Raw genomic sequence first — 16400 nt, forward strand, 5'->3', positions numbered from 1 at the left:
AGCGCTCAACCCACTGAGCCACAATTAATGTGCAAATACCATTAGATAATTTGTTTTATTTTGCTTGAGGCCATCCTGGTTATATAGCCCAGGCAAGCTTCAAACTGGTGATCCTCCTGCCTCTACCTCCCAAGTGCTAAGATTATATCTGTGAACCACCTCATCCAGTTAAATTTCATTGAGTGTTTGTCTATGAACTCAGCCCCCTCCCCAAGCAATGAGATACCTGCTGCTATTAGCTCTGTCGTACTTCTGAGACACTGAGGTTGGAGGTCACACAGCTGGCTCTGTGGTTGAGCTGGGCTCACAGTCAGTTGGCCCAGTTGTCTGGGAGCCACCAAGGACAGTGTCTGTCAAGGCAGGAGCTGCAGTAACCAGGACCACCTGCCCTCTGTTCCTGCTCTTGCCACTTAGTTCTAGGACCCTGGATCCCCTGTGTCCCTCCCACTGTGCTGGGATTCTCCTGGAAAACCTTTACATAAAGCTGATCATAGTAATGGTGGCTACTACTTTCCAGCCCCCAAGCCCCAATCCAAGATGGTACTGAGCTGTTCATCTGCAGGGTTCAGGAATCATTAGCATCTCAGTCTGCATGGGGTATGCCATACCCATAGAGCACCAGCCTAGAAACCCCCAGTGAGAGGCTGGGATGTGGCTGCACCACCATGCTCAACTTTTGAAGGGTTTTTGTTTGTTCGTTTATTTGTTTTACTTAGAATTATTTTTAATTGGTTTTAAGTGTATGAGTGTTTTTCCTGCATGTATCATATGTCTGCACACTCAATGTATGCTTGGTGCCCACGGAAGTCAGAAGAGGACATCAGGTCCCCTAGTACTAGAGTTGTATAAATGGCTACGAGCCACCGTATGTGTGTACTGGAAGTCAAACTCAGGTCCTTCGGAAGAGCAGCCAGCGTGCTTAGCCACTGATCCAGCCCCTAAATTACATGTGTGGAGATCAGAGGACAGTTTATGGGTGTCGTCGGTACTCTCCTGCCATCATGTGAGTCCCTGAAATCGAACTCAGGTCATCAAGCTTGACGACAATCACCTCCATCCACTGAACCATCTTGTCCAGCCCCGCCTTGTTTATTTATTTAAATCAGAGGAACAGCAAGGCCTGTTCCAAAGTCCCTAAATCTCTGCTACTCAGTTTTTGGTCCCGGCAACACCTACAGCCCTAGATTCAGTTACAAATACAGAATCTAGAAGCTGGGGGACACTGCATCGCACTCCCGCTTCAGCAAATAGTAAGGGGATTGAAGGTTCAGGAGGACCCTAAAACCCATCCTCGGGGCTGGAGAGATGGCTCAGAGGTTAAGAGAACTGGCTGGTCTTCCACAAGACCCGAATTTGAGTCCTAATATCCATGCTAGAAGGGGTGCACAACCGTGTACCTCCGGCCCTAGGGGATCTTCTGGCCTCTTCGGGCACTGCACACACGTGTGCGCATAACACGGGTGGCACCCTCTGCTTCTCTTCTGCAGCGAGGGCACGTTGGTGTTCAAGCCTGGAGAGACGCAGAAGGAGCTACGCATCGGCATCATCGACGACGACATCTTCGAGGAGGACGAGCACTTCTTCGTGCGGCTCCTGAACCTGCGCGTGGGCGATGCGCAGGGCATGTTCGAGCCCGACGGCGGCGGGCGGCCCAAGGGGAGGCTAGTGGCGCCGCTGCTGGCCACCGTCACCATCTTGGACGACGACCACGCAGGCATCTTCTCCTTCCAGGATCGCCTGCTGCACGTGAGCGAATGCATGGGCACCGTGGACGTGCGCGTGGTCCGCAGCTCAGGCGCGCGCGGCACCGTGCGCCTCCCCTACCGCACAGTGGACGGCACGGCGCGTGGCGGCGGCGTGCACTACGAGGACGCTTGTGGAGAGCTGGAGTTCGGCGATGACGAAACCATGTGAGTAAGTGGGAGACAGGCAGAGTGGGGCGGGGGAGGGGAGGCGGACCTGAGGAAGGGCCCCGGCAGAGAAAGGGGGTGAGGTCAGGGTAAACCTGACCTGAAGAACAGCCCTAAGCCCAGCAGCGGTGGCGCGCGCCTTTAACCCCAGCACTCAGGAAGCAAAGGCAGGTGGATCTCTGAGTTCGAGGCCAGCCTGGTGTAAAGCGTGAGTTCCAGGACAGCCAGGGCTACACAGTGAAACCCTGTCTTGTAAACAAACGCAAAAGAACCCTGACAGGCAACGGGATGGGGCCAAGGTGTTGGGGGGGGGTGCGGTCCTAAGGAATGGCAACCTTGGCTTGGTACTGAAGAATGATTGGGCTAGGGATGGGGCAAGGTTAATGTGGACAGGGTGTGGGGAATTGTCTTTGTTGGAGATGGGCTGGGCCAAGATGAGTGGGGTCTGAGAATTGGCCTCGGCTGGAGGAGGGGGCGGGGCTAAGGTGGGCAAGGGTCAAGATGAGTGGAATCTGAGGAATGGCCCTAGTTGGAGAAGAGGCCGGGGTTAAGGTGGCAGGGGCTGAGAAATGGCCCTGGCCGAACGCTGGGATGGGGCTGTGGCCGCGTGTGGCACCAGAGTAGACAGGTCCTGTGAAACGGACTTGACTAGGAGGCAGTGCGGGGCAGTGTGGATGGAGTGGGGGTGGGGGTGAGGGGTAGGGGGTGTGCGGGCAGTGTAGACGGAGTAGGGGTAGGGAGGTGAAGGGCAGGAGTTGGGGGAGTTTCCTGGGAGTTCGTGGGGCTGTGCAGAGACAGGGGAACCTGACTGGGCCAAGGGGCCGAGCCCAAGCCCAGGTCGGTAGAGACCAGAGAGGGTCTTGGCGGCGGGAGGGGCCATGCAGAGGCAACATTTGATGGGGCTGAGAGAAGCTTGAGAAAGGATCATGGCTGATCTGTGGGTGGGAGCAGACGGCGTTGAGGAGATCCCGTAGGGCTTTAGGAAGAAGGACTTGAATAGTCCAAGCTGGAAAACGTAATTTGTCTGTAAAGAAGGAGGAGTCTGAGGATGGGCGGGGCCTGGGTGAACCTTGGTTTGGAGAAACACCGACCAGGGATCTTTAGAAAGGGGCGTATTTATGGATGGGCGTGGCCTACTGGGTCCAAGCTAGAGAAAGGAGTTTGGCAGAGTAGAGGGGCGTGGTCGAGTGGTGGGCGTGGCCTTGGGTGTGGGCGGGTCTAAGAGGTGAGGCTTGAGAAAGCCAGGAAAAACCTAGGAAAGTAGGAGGCCCAGGGATCAGGGGAGAGACACGGGATTCGGAGGGGGCCTGGGGCACGGGGTCCTGAATACTGGTAAGTGCCTGGGCGCAGTATGCTCTATAGATGCGCAGACGGACGGGGCATTGCAAACTCTGCGCCCTGGCACTGCCTCAGAGTCCCTGGAGGCCCGAGCTCACCTCCCCCGCGCCTGCCCGCAGCCAGCACCGCTCCTCCGCGCCCGCCGCCCCCGCAGCGGCTGGCTCCCTCCTCCTGCCTCCCACGCGCTCTCTCCAGCCTTGGGGCCTCCGCCTCGCCGTCATCTGGCTGGCCGGTGATGGCTCTCCATCCCTGAATCTCTGACCTCCCAGGCTCTGCCTCTCTGGGGACCCTGTCTCTGCCTCGGGTTATGCTTTAGTCATAGGCCCTGCCACAGCTATCCACATTTGTCTGCGGGGCTGCGGGGGTGCGGGGGGTTCATGTGCCGGCTGCTTGGAATGACCAGCTCTATCATCATCCCTAGCCTCATCTCTCTAAACTCAAGACACATAAGGAAGGAATGGCAGAGTTGTCCTTTTATGGTTCTGGTCCTTCTGATTGTCTAACCTGCTTCCTTCCTGCTGCTGCAATCCCATGGGCCTCTCTTCCCCCACACGGCTTCCCCAGCCTGGGACACCCTCTGTCCTCCCCCACCTCCCGCCTCTGCCCAAGCTTCCAGCTGTGGCTACAGGAGCCGAGAGAACAGGAGGCTAATTAGCGTTTAGGGAAACACATCCTTCCTCTGACGGGCAGGCGCTAATTAGAGGAGCTTTGAAACAACCAGGCTGGAGTGGGGGCCTGGGCAGGATCAACACAGAGACTGGAGGAGTCAGAGACTTAACGGAGAGACACAAGGAGAAGGAAGCAGAGAGAGAGAGAGAGAGAGAGGGAGGGAGGGAGGGAGGGAGGGTAGAATGTAGTCAGAAACTCAGACGCAGAGAACCAGGGTCATCGAGAAACAAGGGTGAGGACTAGACAGAGTGGCGTTCCCGGAACCGAGGGATAGTAGCTAGGGAAGAAGACTGTTGCCTAAGATCTCAGGACAGTCCTCCCCTTGTCTAACGTGAGTCTCTCTCCATGTCCTGTCTGTTGGAATTCTCCATGGCTGCCTGTCAGAGCACTGACTTACCTGTCAACAAGCATCAGCTACTGTTAGAAGTTTGTGGGGTGAGGCCGGGCGTTGGTGACGCACGCCTTTAATCCCAGCACTTGGGAGGCAGAGACAGGCAGATCTCTGTGAGTTCAAGGCCAGCCTGGTCTACAGAGCGAGTTCCAGGACAGCCTCCAAAGCCACAGAGAAACCCTGTCTCGAAAAACCAAAAAAAAAAAAAAAGAAGTTTGTGGGGTGTCTAGGAGAGCTCATGTGTGCCACCATGTCAGTGTGCCACTGTGTCTGCTTGTGGAGTTTGAGGAGCCCAATGTGTCTTGGGAGACCTCCGCCTCATCCAACCCCAACTTCCCAGATGTGGTGGTTCAGCACCGCGGACAGCGCCCAGCCCGCTTCCTGACACCGGGCGACTCTGCACAGTATTTTGAAGCCCAACTGGGCGTGCATTGTGTTGCTTGCCTGGAATCCCAGCAGGTGAAACTGGAGACTGGAGGATCGCCATGAGCTGCAGGCCAGCCTGGGCTACAGCGTGAAAACTTGTTTTACAGACAGCTGGGGATGTTGCCCAGTTGGTAGAGTGTTTAGCATGCCGGAAGCTCTGGGGCCAGTCTCAGTATCTCGTCAGATGCTAGCCCGCCTCTCTAATCCCAGTGCTCGGGAGGTGAAGGAGGACGGTCAGGTGTTCAAGTTCATCTTTGTCAATACCTCAAGCTTGAGGGTTTTTTTTTTTTTAGTTTTTATGTATACATTGGTGAGTGTTTGCTGTGTGTGGAGGTGTGCATGCTACGGCCCACATGTGGAGTAGAGGACAACTTTTGGGAGTCCCTTTTCTTCAGCCTTTTACATGGGTCCCATGGATCAAATTTGGGCCATCAGGCTGTCAAGGCAAGTGCCTTTACCCACTGAACCATCTTGCCAGCCCTTCACATAGAGTTTGAAACCAACCTGGGCTCCATAAGACCCTGTCTCAAGGGGCTGGAGAGATGGCTCAGTGGTTAAGAGCACTGGCTGCCCTCTGGAAGGACCTGGGGTTCAATTCCCAGCACCCACATGGCAGCTCACAACTGTCTGTAAGTCAGTTCCAGGGAATCTGACACCCTCATACCAATACACATAAAATTAAATAATAAATTATTTTCATAAAGACCCTGTCTCAAATAGTTTTCAAACTCAGAGAGTGGCGGTGGGTGGCTGTCCCTACATGACAGAGTCTCTGTATGCTGCATGGATTCACTTGCGGAGACGTGTTGATTGAATTATTACTTGATTAGGAATCGTCTGCCTGCTTGTGTTAGCTTTATTTCATTTGGGTGTCACTGAGAGACAAAGAGGAAAGAATACAGACAGGGAGGACCAAGAGAGGAGAGAGAGAGAGACGCAGGGAGATAGAGAGACGCAGAGAACGGCATGGAGATGATGGTAGACTCAGAGAGACACTGAGGGAAATATACGCAGATAGCAAGACAAATAAAGGAATCTAAGCATAGGCCCACCATCCCAGCATTTTAAAGGCAGAGGCAGGGGGATAGTGAATTTCAAGGCATGTGGGCTACCTAGTGAGTTTTAGGCCAGCCTAAGCTACATAGTGACACACTGTCTCACTAAACCAAAAGGTAATTAAATAACAAAAGAGCAAGGTCCATAGAGGAGCATTAGGAGGGTCCCACCGGGTGATAGTGTCTGTCTCAGGCTGTGTCGGGGGTGTCTCTCAAACGAACAGGCATCTGTTCCCTGAGATCATGCGCTGCAGGGGGATGGCTGGGCGGATGGCTGTGTATGTGGGCGGGTGACTGGTGGCGCTTCCTCTATTGGTGACTGCGTGGGTGGGGTGTTTGTGTGGCTGGGATCTGGGGCCAGGCCTTATGGGGCTGGCTACGTACACTGCTCCTCCAGCCAACAGTTTTTCTGGCACCCAATCGGTGAGCATTCCTTGCTGTGGAGCTTGGAGATCGCAAAGAGGGGTAGGAGGTGTGTGGGTTCAGTGCCTTAAGGGGACAGGTAACATTAGGCTATTCCCCCCAACCTCACCCTGGTTACCATGGGAACAGAAAACCTGCAAAAGGGGGGGGGCTGGGCACATCAGGCTGATTTTCCAAATGTGACCAGAACGGAGGGTGGGAAGCTGCAAATATTTTGTGTTGATAGATTTAATTAGTTGTTTTCCTTCCTTCCTTCCTTCCTTCCTTCCTTCCTTCCTTCCTTCCTTCCTGTAGCTCAGGCTGAACTTGATCTCACTGTAACCCCCCTGCCTCAGGCTCTCAAGTTATTGAGATTACAGATCCAGCCTTTTTATGTGCACATGCGTGTATGCACCTATATGTGTGCTCACATGCGTGGAGGGCAGAGGACAACCTCAAGTGTCATCCTCACAGGCACTGTCCACCTCTTTTGAAACAGATGTCATTGGTCTGGAGCTCACAATTAGGCTAGGCTGTCCTGGGTGGCTGCATTTTGATAGAGTCCCCCCCCAATTCCGTCAAGGCCAATAACATCATCCTGAGGTAGTTTTAGGGCGGGGATAACTTTATGCTTTCTTTCTGCCCATGCCTCCCCCAGGAAGACCCTTCAGGTCAAGATAGTGGATGACGAAGAGTATGAGAAGAAGGACAACTTCTTCATCGAGCTTGGGCAGCCCCAGTGGCTTAAGAGGGGCATCTCAGGTGAGGGGTGAAGATGTGGCTATGGGAAAATCAGGGGGCTCAGGGTTGGGGGCCCCCGGGGGGCTCGCGAGCCTGAGCTTTGAGGAGAAACGACTCTCTCATTGTGTCCCTGTCTCTGTCTCTCCCCAGCTCTGCTACTCAACCAAGGTGAGTGAAGGGACCTCTGGGTGTGGAGGGGCAAAGCCTCCAGAGCTACAGGGGTGGGCTTGGGTCAGGTTGGAGGTAAGAGGTGGATTTGGGATGGGTGAAGATTGGAGCCAGCTGGGACTGGGGAGGGAGGGGCTGTGGAGTTGAGGATAACACTTATAATCAAAGTTGGAAGAAGCTGAGTCATGAAATCAGATCTGAGCTTGTGGCATGGTCTGTATGAATCAGGTTTGGCGTTGGTTGGGACAGGGGTGGGATGGGTTTGGGTTATGAGGTCCATCTTCCCACTAGGTCAAGACAAGAACTGAATCAGAGGTTGTTGTCAGGGCTTGAGATGGGATTAGGTTAGAACTGGAGTCAGTGTTTTTGCTGAAACTGAGGTTGAGGGCTGGAGAGATAGTTCCGCTGTTAAAAGCACTAGCATGCTGCTCTTCCAGAGGACTCAAGTTCAGTTCCAGCACCCATGCTAGGTTGCTTAAAACTACCTGTAACTCCAGCTCTTGGGTATCTGGCACCCCCTTCTGGCCTCCTCATGCACCTACGCACTCATGCAGGCACACACACACACACACACACACACATGCATGCATGAGTAATTTTCAAAATTTAAAGCTGAAGTTGGGATTTGAAGACTTTGGATTAGAAGCAGGGTCAGGGGAGGCTGAGGACAGCTCAGTCAGAGAAGTGCCTGGCCATGTGCACAAAGCCCTTTGTCCCATACTTAAGACAATGAAGACCTTTGATCCCTGCACTTAGGAGGTGAAGGCAGGAGAATCGGAAGCTCAAAGTCATCCTCAACTACATAGAGAGTTTAAATACAGCCTAGACTATGAGAGAGAGAGAGAGAGAGAGAGAGAGAGAGAGAGAGAGAGAGAGAGAGAGAGAGAGAGACTTGGTAGTCCAAGCCTTTAATCACAGCACTTGGGATGAAGGCAGAGGCAGGCAGATCTCAGAGTTGGAGGACAGCCACGGATACATAGAAACCCTGTCTCAAAACAGCCACCCCCACCTCCAAAAATAACTGGTGCCAAGGTTAGAAGTTGGGGGTTAGAGTTGAGGTTAGAGCTGGAAGCTTGGATATAGTGACAGTTTAGAAGCAAGAGCTACACTGTAGCATACGGTTAGGATTAGCCTGAGACTAAGATTTCTCCAGAAGCCACGCAAGCTGCTATAACAAACAGGGCTAGCATTGCCTGTTTGCTACAATAAGTGGCAAATGCTTGCTGTAGTGCTTTTCTTGCTTAGGCAAAGTTTGCGAGTGAGTTTCTTTGTAGCAGAAGGTCTTTTCCGGTATGAGCCTTTCCGCCCGGTGCCTCCACCTGCCATTGAACTTTGTGTTGTCTCTGGACCCTGGTGCCTCCAAGCAAATGGGCAAGAAAATCCCCAGGATCACAGGAGAGAGTCTGGAGGCTCTATCACTCCTCCCATCCCCATTCTATTGGCTGTAATTCAATCACATGGCCATGCCCAGCTGCAAGGAATGTTGGGAAATGTAGTCTGCCTGTTTGCCCACAGACTTGGGTGAACTGGGAGCTGTCTCTCTGCCACCAGGCTAAGTTTGCTGCTAGCGATGTTATCCAGGAGTGGAGTTGGGAATGAGGAAAAGGGCTGGGTTCAGGGTGCAGGACTAGAGTGTGATGTTAGAGCGGCATTTGGGACTAGGCTTAACTCAGCCACCCGATGAGGTAGACACGATTACCGTGCCCATCAAACAGATGTAGAAAATACAGAACAGAGAGACTAAGACACTGCCTGAGGTCACACAGCCTCCACCATGCGAACCCAGAGTCCATTACTAGAACTTCATGGGCGGAGGGAGCAGGTGGTCAGAGGAAGCTGGGCCAGTTCAACTGATGTCCCAGAGAGAACAGATAGTAAAGTCATTACCGAACCTGTTAGGCCTGCCTCCTGAACATCTAACCTCCGCTTCTCATGCTGCAGGAGATGGGGACAGGAAGTTGACCGCCGAGGAGGAGGAGGCTCGGAGAATAGCAGAGATGGGCAAGCCAGTTCTTGGGGAGAACTGTCGTCTTGAGGTCATCATTGAAGAATCTTACGACTTTAAGGTGATTCCCCTTTTCCTGGAGCCTGTCCTGAGCTTTCCCGGGGGCGGGGGGGAGGGCTCAAGAAAGGAAGAGCATGCCAACCTCAAAGTTGGGGACCACGATGGGGTCCTTGGGTAGTCTCCAGGGCCAGCTTCAGCACCGGATAGCGAACAGCACATAATTGCCTTCCTGGACTTTGTATGTGGGTGTGATTCCCAGCCCCAGAGCCCCCCCCCCCATCTTACCACCCTGGGGCCACTCAAGGGTAGCAATTCCTCCCCTCACTCTCTCTTCCCCCAGAACACCGTGGATAAACTCATAAAGAAAACGAACCTGGCCTTAGTGATTGGGACTCATTCGTGGAGGGAGCAGTTTTTAGAAGCAGTTACGGTGAGCGCAGGTAAGTTAAGGGGCCAGTGAGAGCCAAGGGAGGTGACGGAGAGGCAAAGACACAAAGGTACACGGGGCAGGGGGATGCCAACAGGCAGAGAGCCAGCATCCCCTCCACCGCGGGAGGCCAGAGATGGAAACAGGAGAAAGTTGAGGACACTGTGCGGTGGGCTTAGCTTTGACTTCCACCCGAGGTAGGTGGGGGACCAGCCCGGGTTTTACCCTAGTAGGATCAGGAAGTTAGAAATCAGATAGGTGAAATGGCAGCGGGCCTCCCCCAGACAGCCCTGGGCTCCTCTGTTGCCATGGAGACAGTCACCAGGGCACCGGGTTCTTTCCCACCTGCTGTGGTCATCACCCTTCTTAGTTCTCCCGCGGACCCGCAGCGCCCTCGTGTGGCCAGAGGCACAATGGCGACTGGATACACAGATTGCGATCTTCGAAATTCACAAGGGGTCCTTTGCTACACAGATGGGAAACTGAGGCTCAGATAGAAGAAGAGGTGGCTAAAGTCTCCCAAAGAGTTTATAATGAGATCTGGAGCTTCAGTTCAGGGCTCCCTCCCACACATAATATCAGGTTTCCTTCTGGGTGGCCTCAACTGGAGGGACTAATATACAAGGAAAGAAATGTTAAAGAAAATGTTGGGTAGAGAAGATGGCTCAGCAGGTAAAGGCGATTTCTGCTAAGCCTGACAATCTAAGTTCGAATCCCAGGACTCATGCAGTTGGAGAGAACTGACTCCTGCAGGTTTTCCTTTGGTTATCACACACACAAATTAACAAACAAACAAATGTAAAAAGAAATTTTAAAAAACTCTGTTGAGCGCAGTACAAATTCAGACCTGTCGAGATATGAGATCAGCCTAGAGACCAGCGCGGCTGTTCGGAGCCACAACTTTTAATGTGTCTGAGGGAGATGACTGTCCTGGTCTCTGTGGGGTTCACAGCACAGTGGAGAAGGTAGACATGCCACACAACAGTGCCAGCCCAGGGGTGTGACACAGGTGGGAGAGAGACCCCAACAGCCCGCATGAAGCTCCCAGCCCGAGGTAAGGGAGAAGCTTCCTGGAAGGGGCCATGCTAACGCATCAGCTACAGACAGTAGTGTACAAGGAAGGGTTGGGGGGGCAAGCGCGGCCCCCCTGGGTAGGGGGAGCAGCAGGGATGGTGTTTGGAAGGACACCAAGGACAGAACCTTTGAGTATTTGGAGATGGCGATTTAACTTAGGGTCCAAGGCTAGAAAGCAACAGTCTGGATGTGAGGGCACTGGTGAGCCGTAGCAGAATGTACAGTGCAGGAGAAGCCTTGAGTCCCAGAATGTGCCTGTCTGCACTGGCCTCTCTAAGTACACTTCCGGTACCAGCAGTTCAGCAGAAAAACCCCATTCCAGATGACCGAGGCTCACGGAGGACTGTTTCATTTCATTTGTTTATGTATTTATTTGTTTTGTTTTGTTTTAATTTATTTACTTATTTTTATTACATATACAGCGTTCTGCCTGCATAGTTGCCTGCATGCCAGAAGGGGGCACCAGATCTCATGATAGATGGCTGTGAGCCACCATGCGGTTGCTGGGAATTGAACTCAGGTCCTCTGGAAGAGCAGCCAGTGCTCTTAACCTCTGAGCCATCTCTCCAGCCCTTGTTTGTCTTTATTGAGACAAGATCTTATTATGGAGTTCAGGTTGGCCTGCAACTCCTCTTGGTGACCAGGATGGCCTCGAACTCACAGAGAGCCTCCTGCTTCTGCCTCCCGAGCACTGGGACTAATCTCATGCCCCACCACGCCTGGATCTGGCTCCTCTTTTGCCGTTCCGTCCTCAGCTTTGGCCCTCGTGGCTGCTACACCTCTAGGTGTCAGGTCTACAGTCCCGGCAGGAACAAAAAGAACTTAGGGGAGCCAGAACTTAGGCTAGGGTGTCTGCTGAGTTTCTGGTTGTTGTTTCTAATTCCATTTTACTTGTGGTTGAGGCGAAAAGTGTGGTTCTTGCAGAACCAATAAACCACAAAGCCCACTTGAATAAAGAACAAATTCAAGCGTTTCTTTCTTTGGCAAGCCCGTGGTTAAGTAAGTTAGAAAGGACAGAATGGGATGTGGCTGGAGTCCTCCAGCCAGGTGGGAGGGGCAGGCTCTGCCCCACCACTGCAGCGTCCTGTTTCTTAGAGAGAAAATTTGGGTGCTTGTGCCTGGTTCTGGGAAACGGTTTCGGCATCCAGCACCTGGCCTAGCCTCCCCATGCCTCGCTGCCCACTGCCTGGTGCCTGCTGGCCACTGGCCACTCCCCTTATCAGCACCCTCCCAGCTATAATACTTGGCACAGGAGAACCTGCTTTTTTTTTTTTCACTCATCACCTCCTGCTTATCGTCTCAGGGTGTGGAGGTTTCCACATACTTCTGTGCTTTTCAAATCACACAAATCACTGGGTACTAAAAGCCGATCAGGTCACAGTAAGGGACAAGTTGGGCCTTTCTGCAAAGCTCAGAAAACAAACACATACAGGGCGCCTGTACCAAGGGAGCTAGGGTGTTTCAGAACCTCTGCTTTTGTCTCATTGCTAGAGGGAGGGAGGGGGAGAGGGAGGGAGGGAGGGAGGGCTGCTGTTGCAAGGGGTTTGGGGAAAGTATGTATTTTAGAATTGCTAGAAGCGGGGGATTCTGGGAGAGAACATATTTTTATCCGTGGATGTGGCTGTTGCTAACCTCAAGGGATTCTGGGAGCTTGGGTAATTTTAGCTGGGTGTTTGTCTTTGTCTTGCTGCTGGAGACTCTGGGAAAGCCAGGGTGTTTAGCCAACTGTGGAATCTTGGCATTTGATTGTTTGGTGGCGCTGGGGACAGAACTCAGAACCTCTCACATGCTAGGCAGGCAGTCTGCCTCTGAGCCAAAGCCCCATGCCACTTCGGGGACTCCTCCCAAAGGTGAGTATTTCTGGCTGTTCAGATGGCTGTCCGTGGCTGTGGAGAGCTTTTGGGGAAATGACTATTTTTAGCTCAAGACATGGTCATCTCTAGCAACCAGGGTTTGTGAGGCACTGACGGGTCTTTTTTGGCACTGAGTACTTTTAGCAAGGGATGTATACTGCCTTCTCAGGCTTTGAGGGGCGCTGGGAAAGTAAATGAATTTACCTGTGCCCAACTCTCTTAGCTGCAAGGGATTCTGGAAAGTAAGTGTGTTTACCTGGTCACAACAGTCCCTTAGCCCCTAGGAATGCTGGGAAAGTAAGTATATTTACCTCTGCCCAACATTCTCAGCTGCAAGGGATTTAGGGAAACTGAATTTACATAAACCTAATATTCTCTTAGCTGCAAATATAAGAAAGCAAATAAGCTTCCCTTAGTCCAATACTCTTAGCTGCTAGGAATTCTGGGAAAGTACATTTACCTGGGCCCAACATGCTCTTAGCTGCAAGGGATTCAGGGAAAATAAATACGTTCCTCTCAGACAGACATTCTCTTAGCTGCAAGGCATGCTGGGGAAGCAGTTCATTTGGAGCTGTCTGGAAGCCTAACCCAATGGAGCTGTGTAAGCATGGAGGTCTGAGGCATGGCGTGTGCCCCAGCTGGGTCATGTGCCCACAGGGGATGAGGAGGAGGAGGAGGACGGGTCTCGGGAAGAGCGGCTGCCATCCTGCTTTGACTACGTGATGCACTTCCTGACGGTGTTCTGGAAGGTTCTGTTCGCCTGTGTTCCTCCCACGGAGTACTGCCACGGCTGGGCCTGCTTCGGGGTCTGCATCCTGGTTATCGGTCTACTCACCGCCCTCATCGGAGACCTGGCCTCCCACTTTGGGTGCACGGTGGGCCTCAAGGATTCGGTCAACGCCGTGGTCTTCGTGGCCCTGGGCACCTCCATCCCCGGTAACGCCCCGGGAGGCGGCTTCGACGGGAAGATAGGAGAGGGCCTGGGAGGGGCCCTGTGTGTGCAGTGTTCGGGCTGACCGTGCACCAGGGCAAGCAGGGCAGGGGCATGGAGGGCTAACGTAACAGGAGCATTAGGAAGCAGACCCGGGCTCCATAGGAAGTAGGGGAGGCCATGCAGGCGTGGGGAATGGACCTAGAGCTCCTGGGAAACCTCACAAAATCCGCTGTTGGGGGGATCCCTAGAGACAGGTCCCCCCCCCCCCCCCGCTGATTTCATGGATACTCGGTGGTAGGTGGAGAGAACCGGGCAATGATTCTCGGAGGTGTGTGTGTGTGTGCGTGTACGCGTGCGTGCGCGTTTGTGTGTGTGTGTGCGTGTACGCGTGTGTGCGTGTACGCGTGCGTGTGTGTGCGTGTACACGTGCGTGTGTGCGTGTACGCGTGCGTGTTTGTGTGTGTGCGCGTGTACGCGTGCGTGTTTGTGTGTGTGTGCGCGTGCGTGCGTGTGTTTTTCTGTGCGCGTGTACGCGTGCGTGCGTGTGTTTTTCTGTGTGCGTGTACGCGTGCGCGTGTGTGTGTGTGTGTGTGTGTGTGTATCCGAGAGCATCTTGAAGGAGTCATTTCCTCTCCTTCCACCACGCGAGTTTCAGGAATTAGACTCGGGTCATCAGGCTTGGCGGCAAGTCCATTTACCTGCTGAGCCGTCTTGCCAGACCAAACCCCCAGCCTTTTACATGAGCACGGGGATTCAAACTCGCGTTCTCACACTATACCCAGGGAGCCATCTCGCCAGCTTATTGTTATGTTTTGTTTTTTGTAGTGGGTCTCAGGTATCCCAGGCTGGTCTCAAAATCACTATGTAGAAGAGTCTAGCCTCGAACCCTCATCCCCTTGCCTCCACCTCCAAGAACTTGGATTACAGTTCTTGTGTGTTTTGTTTTTCCAGAGAGGGCCTCAGTCTATCTCAGTTGCCCTGGATTTGGCTATGTAGCCCAGGCTGGCCCCAAACTCATGGCGATCCTCTTGCTTAAGCCTCCCAAGTGCTGGGATTGCAGGCGTGCACACCACCCCGGCTGAGTCTTAACTCAGATGTCAGCAAGAGTCGGGCCAGTGAGGGTGAACGTGCCACAGAAACGGGGCAGTGTCCTGTCCGGAGGCCATAGCCACGATCAAATCAACCCCATCATGACAAGATGGGGAGAGACTCTGTTTCTTCACCAGCAGGGAGGGCACATGTGGGGACACACAGCTGTTTCCAGAGCGGGTGTGTTGGGGAGAGGGCTGGACAGCAGCAGGCCCTCTAAAATTAAGTAAGAACCCCATTAGAACAGGACAATGCCAACCTTTCGCACAAGTCCCAAAGAAGTGCTCTACAGTGGCGCCTACTGCATGCAGACAGATCCCATAGGAAGTAGGCGAGGACCGGGGGTCGGGTGGGGGGACGGCTCTCTTCACCGCTGCCTCTTGTTTGTAGACACATTCGCCAGCAAGGTGGCAGCCCTGCAGGACCAGTGTGCTGACGCGTCCATCGGCAACGTGACCGGCTCCAACGCGGTGAACGTGTTCCTGGGTCTGGGCGTGGCCTGGTCGGTGGCCGCGGTGTACTGGGCGGTGCAGGGCCGCCCCTTCGAGGTGCGTACGGGCACGCTGGCCTTCTCGGTGACGCTCTTCACCGTCTTCGCCTTCGTGGGCATCGCAGTGCTGTTATACCGGCGCCGGCCACACATCGGCGGCGAGCTGGGCGGCCCGCGGGGACCCAAGCTGGCCACCACTGCCCTCTTCCTGGGTCTCTGGTTCCTCTACATTCTCTTCGCTAGCCTCGAGGCTTACTGCCACATCCGGGGCTTCTAGGGCCGTAGCCACCGCCCTGATGGTGGGGACAAGGTGGCATTAGCTCTTGGACCCACCTCTGTCTCTGTCCAGACTCAGCCTGGGCCCCCTGGGACTCCTCTCCTGGGCTTCCTCGTCTCCAGCCCTCTTCCTGGACAAGCCTCCCTTTCCTTCTGGACTCATCCCTCCATCTCCCTTCTCAGAGGCACCCCCTCCAGCCCATCCCTTGTAAGTTACATCTGAAATCCCAAGCCAGGCACCCACCCCCTAGACACCACCTTCTCTGCCTCCCTGGACACCCAACTTGCCTCTGTCCTCCCGGGTCCCCTCCTCCAGCCACAACCCTCCCTCCATCTATGCCCCTGGGCCTTAGAACATCTCCCCAGGTACCTCAGAGGGAGGCTGTGCCGTCCCAGGATGCCACCCGTCCCCACCCATACCCCCAAGCCTCAGGGAGCTCCCTGCAGTCCCCAGGGGGATGAGTAAGAGGGTGTGCGCATGAAAGAGGGAGGGCATGCGCTTTTCCTGACGTCTCCACTCAGACAGAGGCATGGAGAGGGAGGAGGGACGTTTGGAGTTTCTGTCCCCCAGGCTCAGCCAGAGGAGACACGTCTTGAACCCACCACTTCTGACATTCCAGCGTCCGACTCGCCCTCCACTACCTCTGAGAGCCCAGCCACGCCTGGAGGGAGGGGCCTGTGTGTGTTTGTGTGTGTGTGTGTTTGTATATAATGTGTTTGGGGGCGGGGGGACAAGGGAGGGTGCATGTCTTGGGGGAAGGGGCGTCGACAGACTTTCCCTTTTCGAGAGGGCAGCACGCGACTCACTCAGCCTTGAGAATCTGCGTAGCGGAGGAGACTGAAAATCAAAGGGAGTCCAGCCGACCTCCCCTGACAATATGCTAGACGGTTTGATGAGAATACTCTAGAAGGTTCACTTTTGCCCTCAGTGCCAGCCAATCCGGGCAGGACCCTCGAAGAGGAGACCGAGGGTCCCAGAGGACCAATACTACAAGCCAGCAAATGCTGCCACATCTCTGCCTGTTGGGGGGCGGGGGTGGGAGGGAGGGTGGGCGGGGGTCTGGGTGGGCATTTTTAACTTTGCGGGCCATACATCTGTTGGTAGGCCACCTGCATTTCTTACTGTTGATGTTTCCTGCCCAAAAAGACATC

General features: G+C 54.0%; 1 protein-coding gene across 1 annotated transcript in view; it reads left to right on the forward strand.

Annotated features, from left to right (window-relative positions):
• The window catches only part of Slc8a2 (solute carrier family 8 member A2), a 29087-nt gene extending 13237 nt beyond the window's left edge, over positions 1-15850 (forward strand). The window contains exons 4-10 of the mRNA XM_013125520.3: positions 1488-1910; positions 6850-6953; positions 7083-7100; positions 9042-9166; positions 9446-9545; positions 13117-13395; positions 14873-15850. Coding sequence (XP_012980974.1) covers positions 1488-1910; positions 6850-6953; positions 7083-7100; positions 9042-9166; positions 9446-9545; positions 13117-13395; positions 14873-15249 — 1426 coding nt within the window. The 3' untranslated portion in view covers positions 15250-15850. The remainder of the gene's footprint in view (positions 1-1487; positions 1911-6849; positions 6954-7082; positions 7101-9041; positions 9167-9445; positions 9546-13116; positions 13396-14872) is intronic.
• The last annotated feature ends 550 nt before the right edge of the window (positions 15851-16400 follow it).

This window comes from Mesocricetus auratus, unplaced genomic scaffold (genome assembly GCF_017639785.1).
Source record: "Mesocricetus auratus isolate SY011 unplaced genomic scaffold, BCM_Maur_2.0 Super-Scaffold_100038, whole genome shotgun sequence".
In the NCBI taxonomy this organism is placed as follows: Eukaryota; Metazoa; Chordata; class Mammalia; order Rodentia; family Cricetidae; genus Mesocricetus; species Mesocricetus auratus.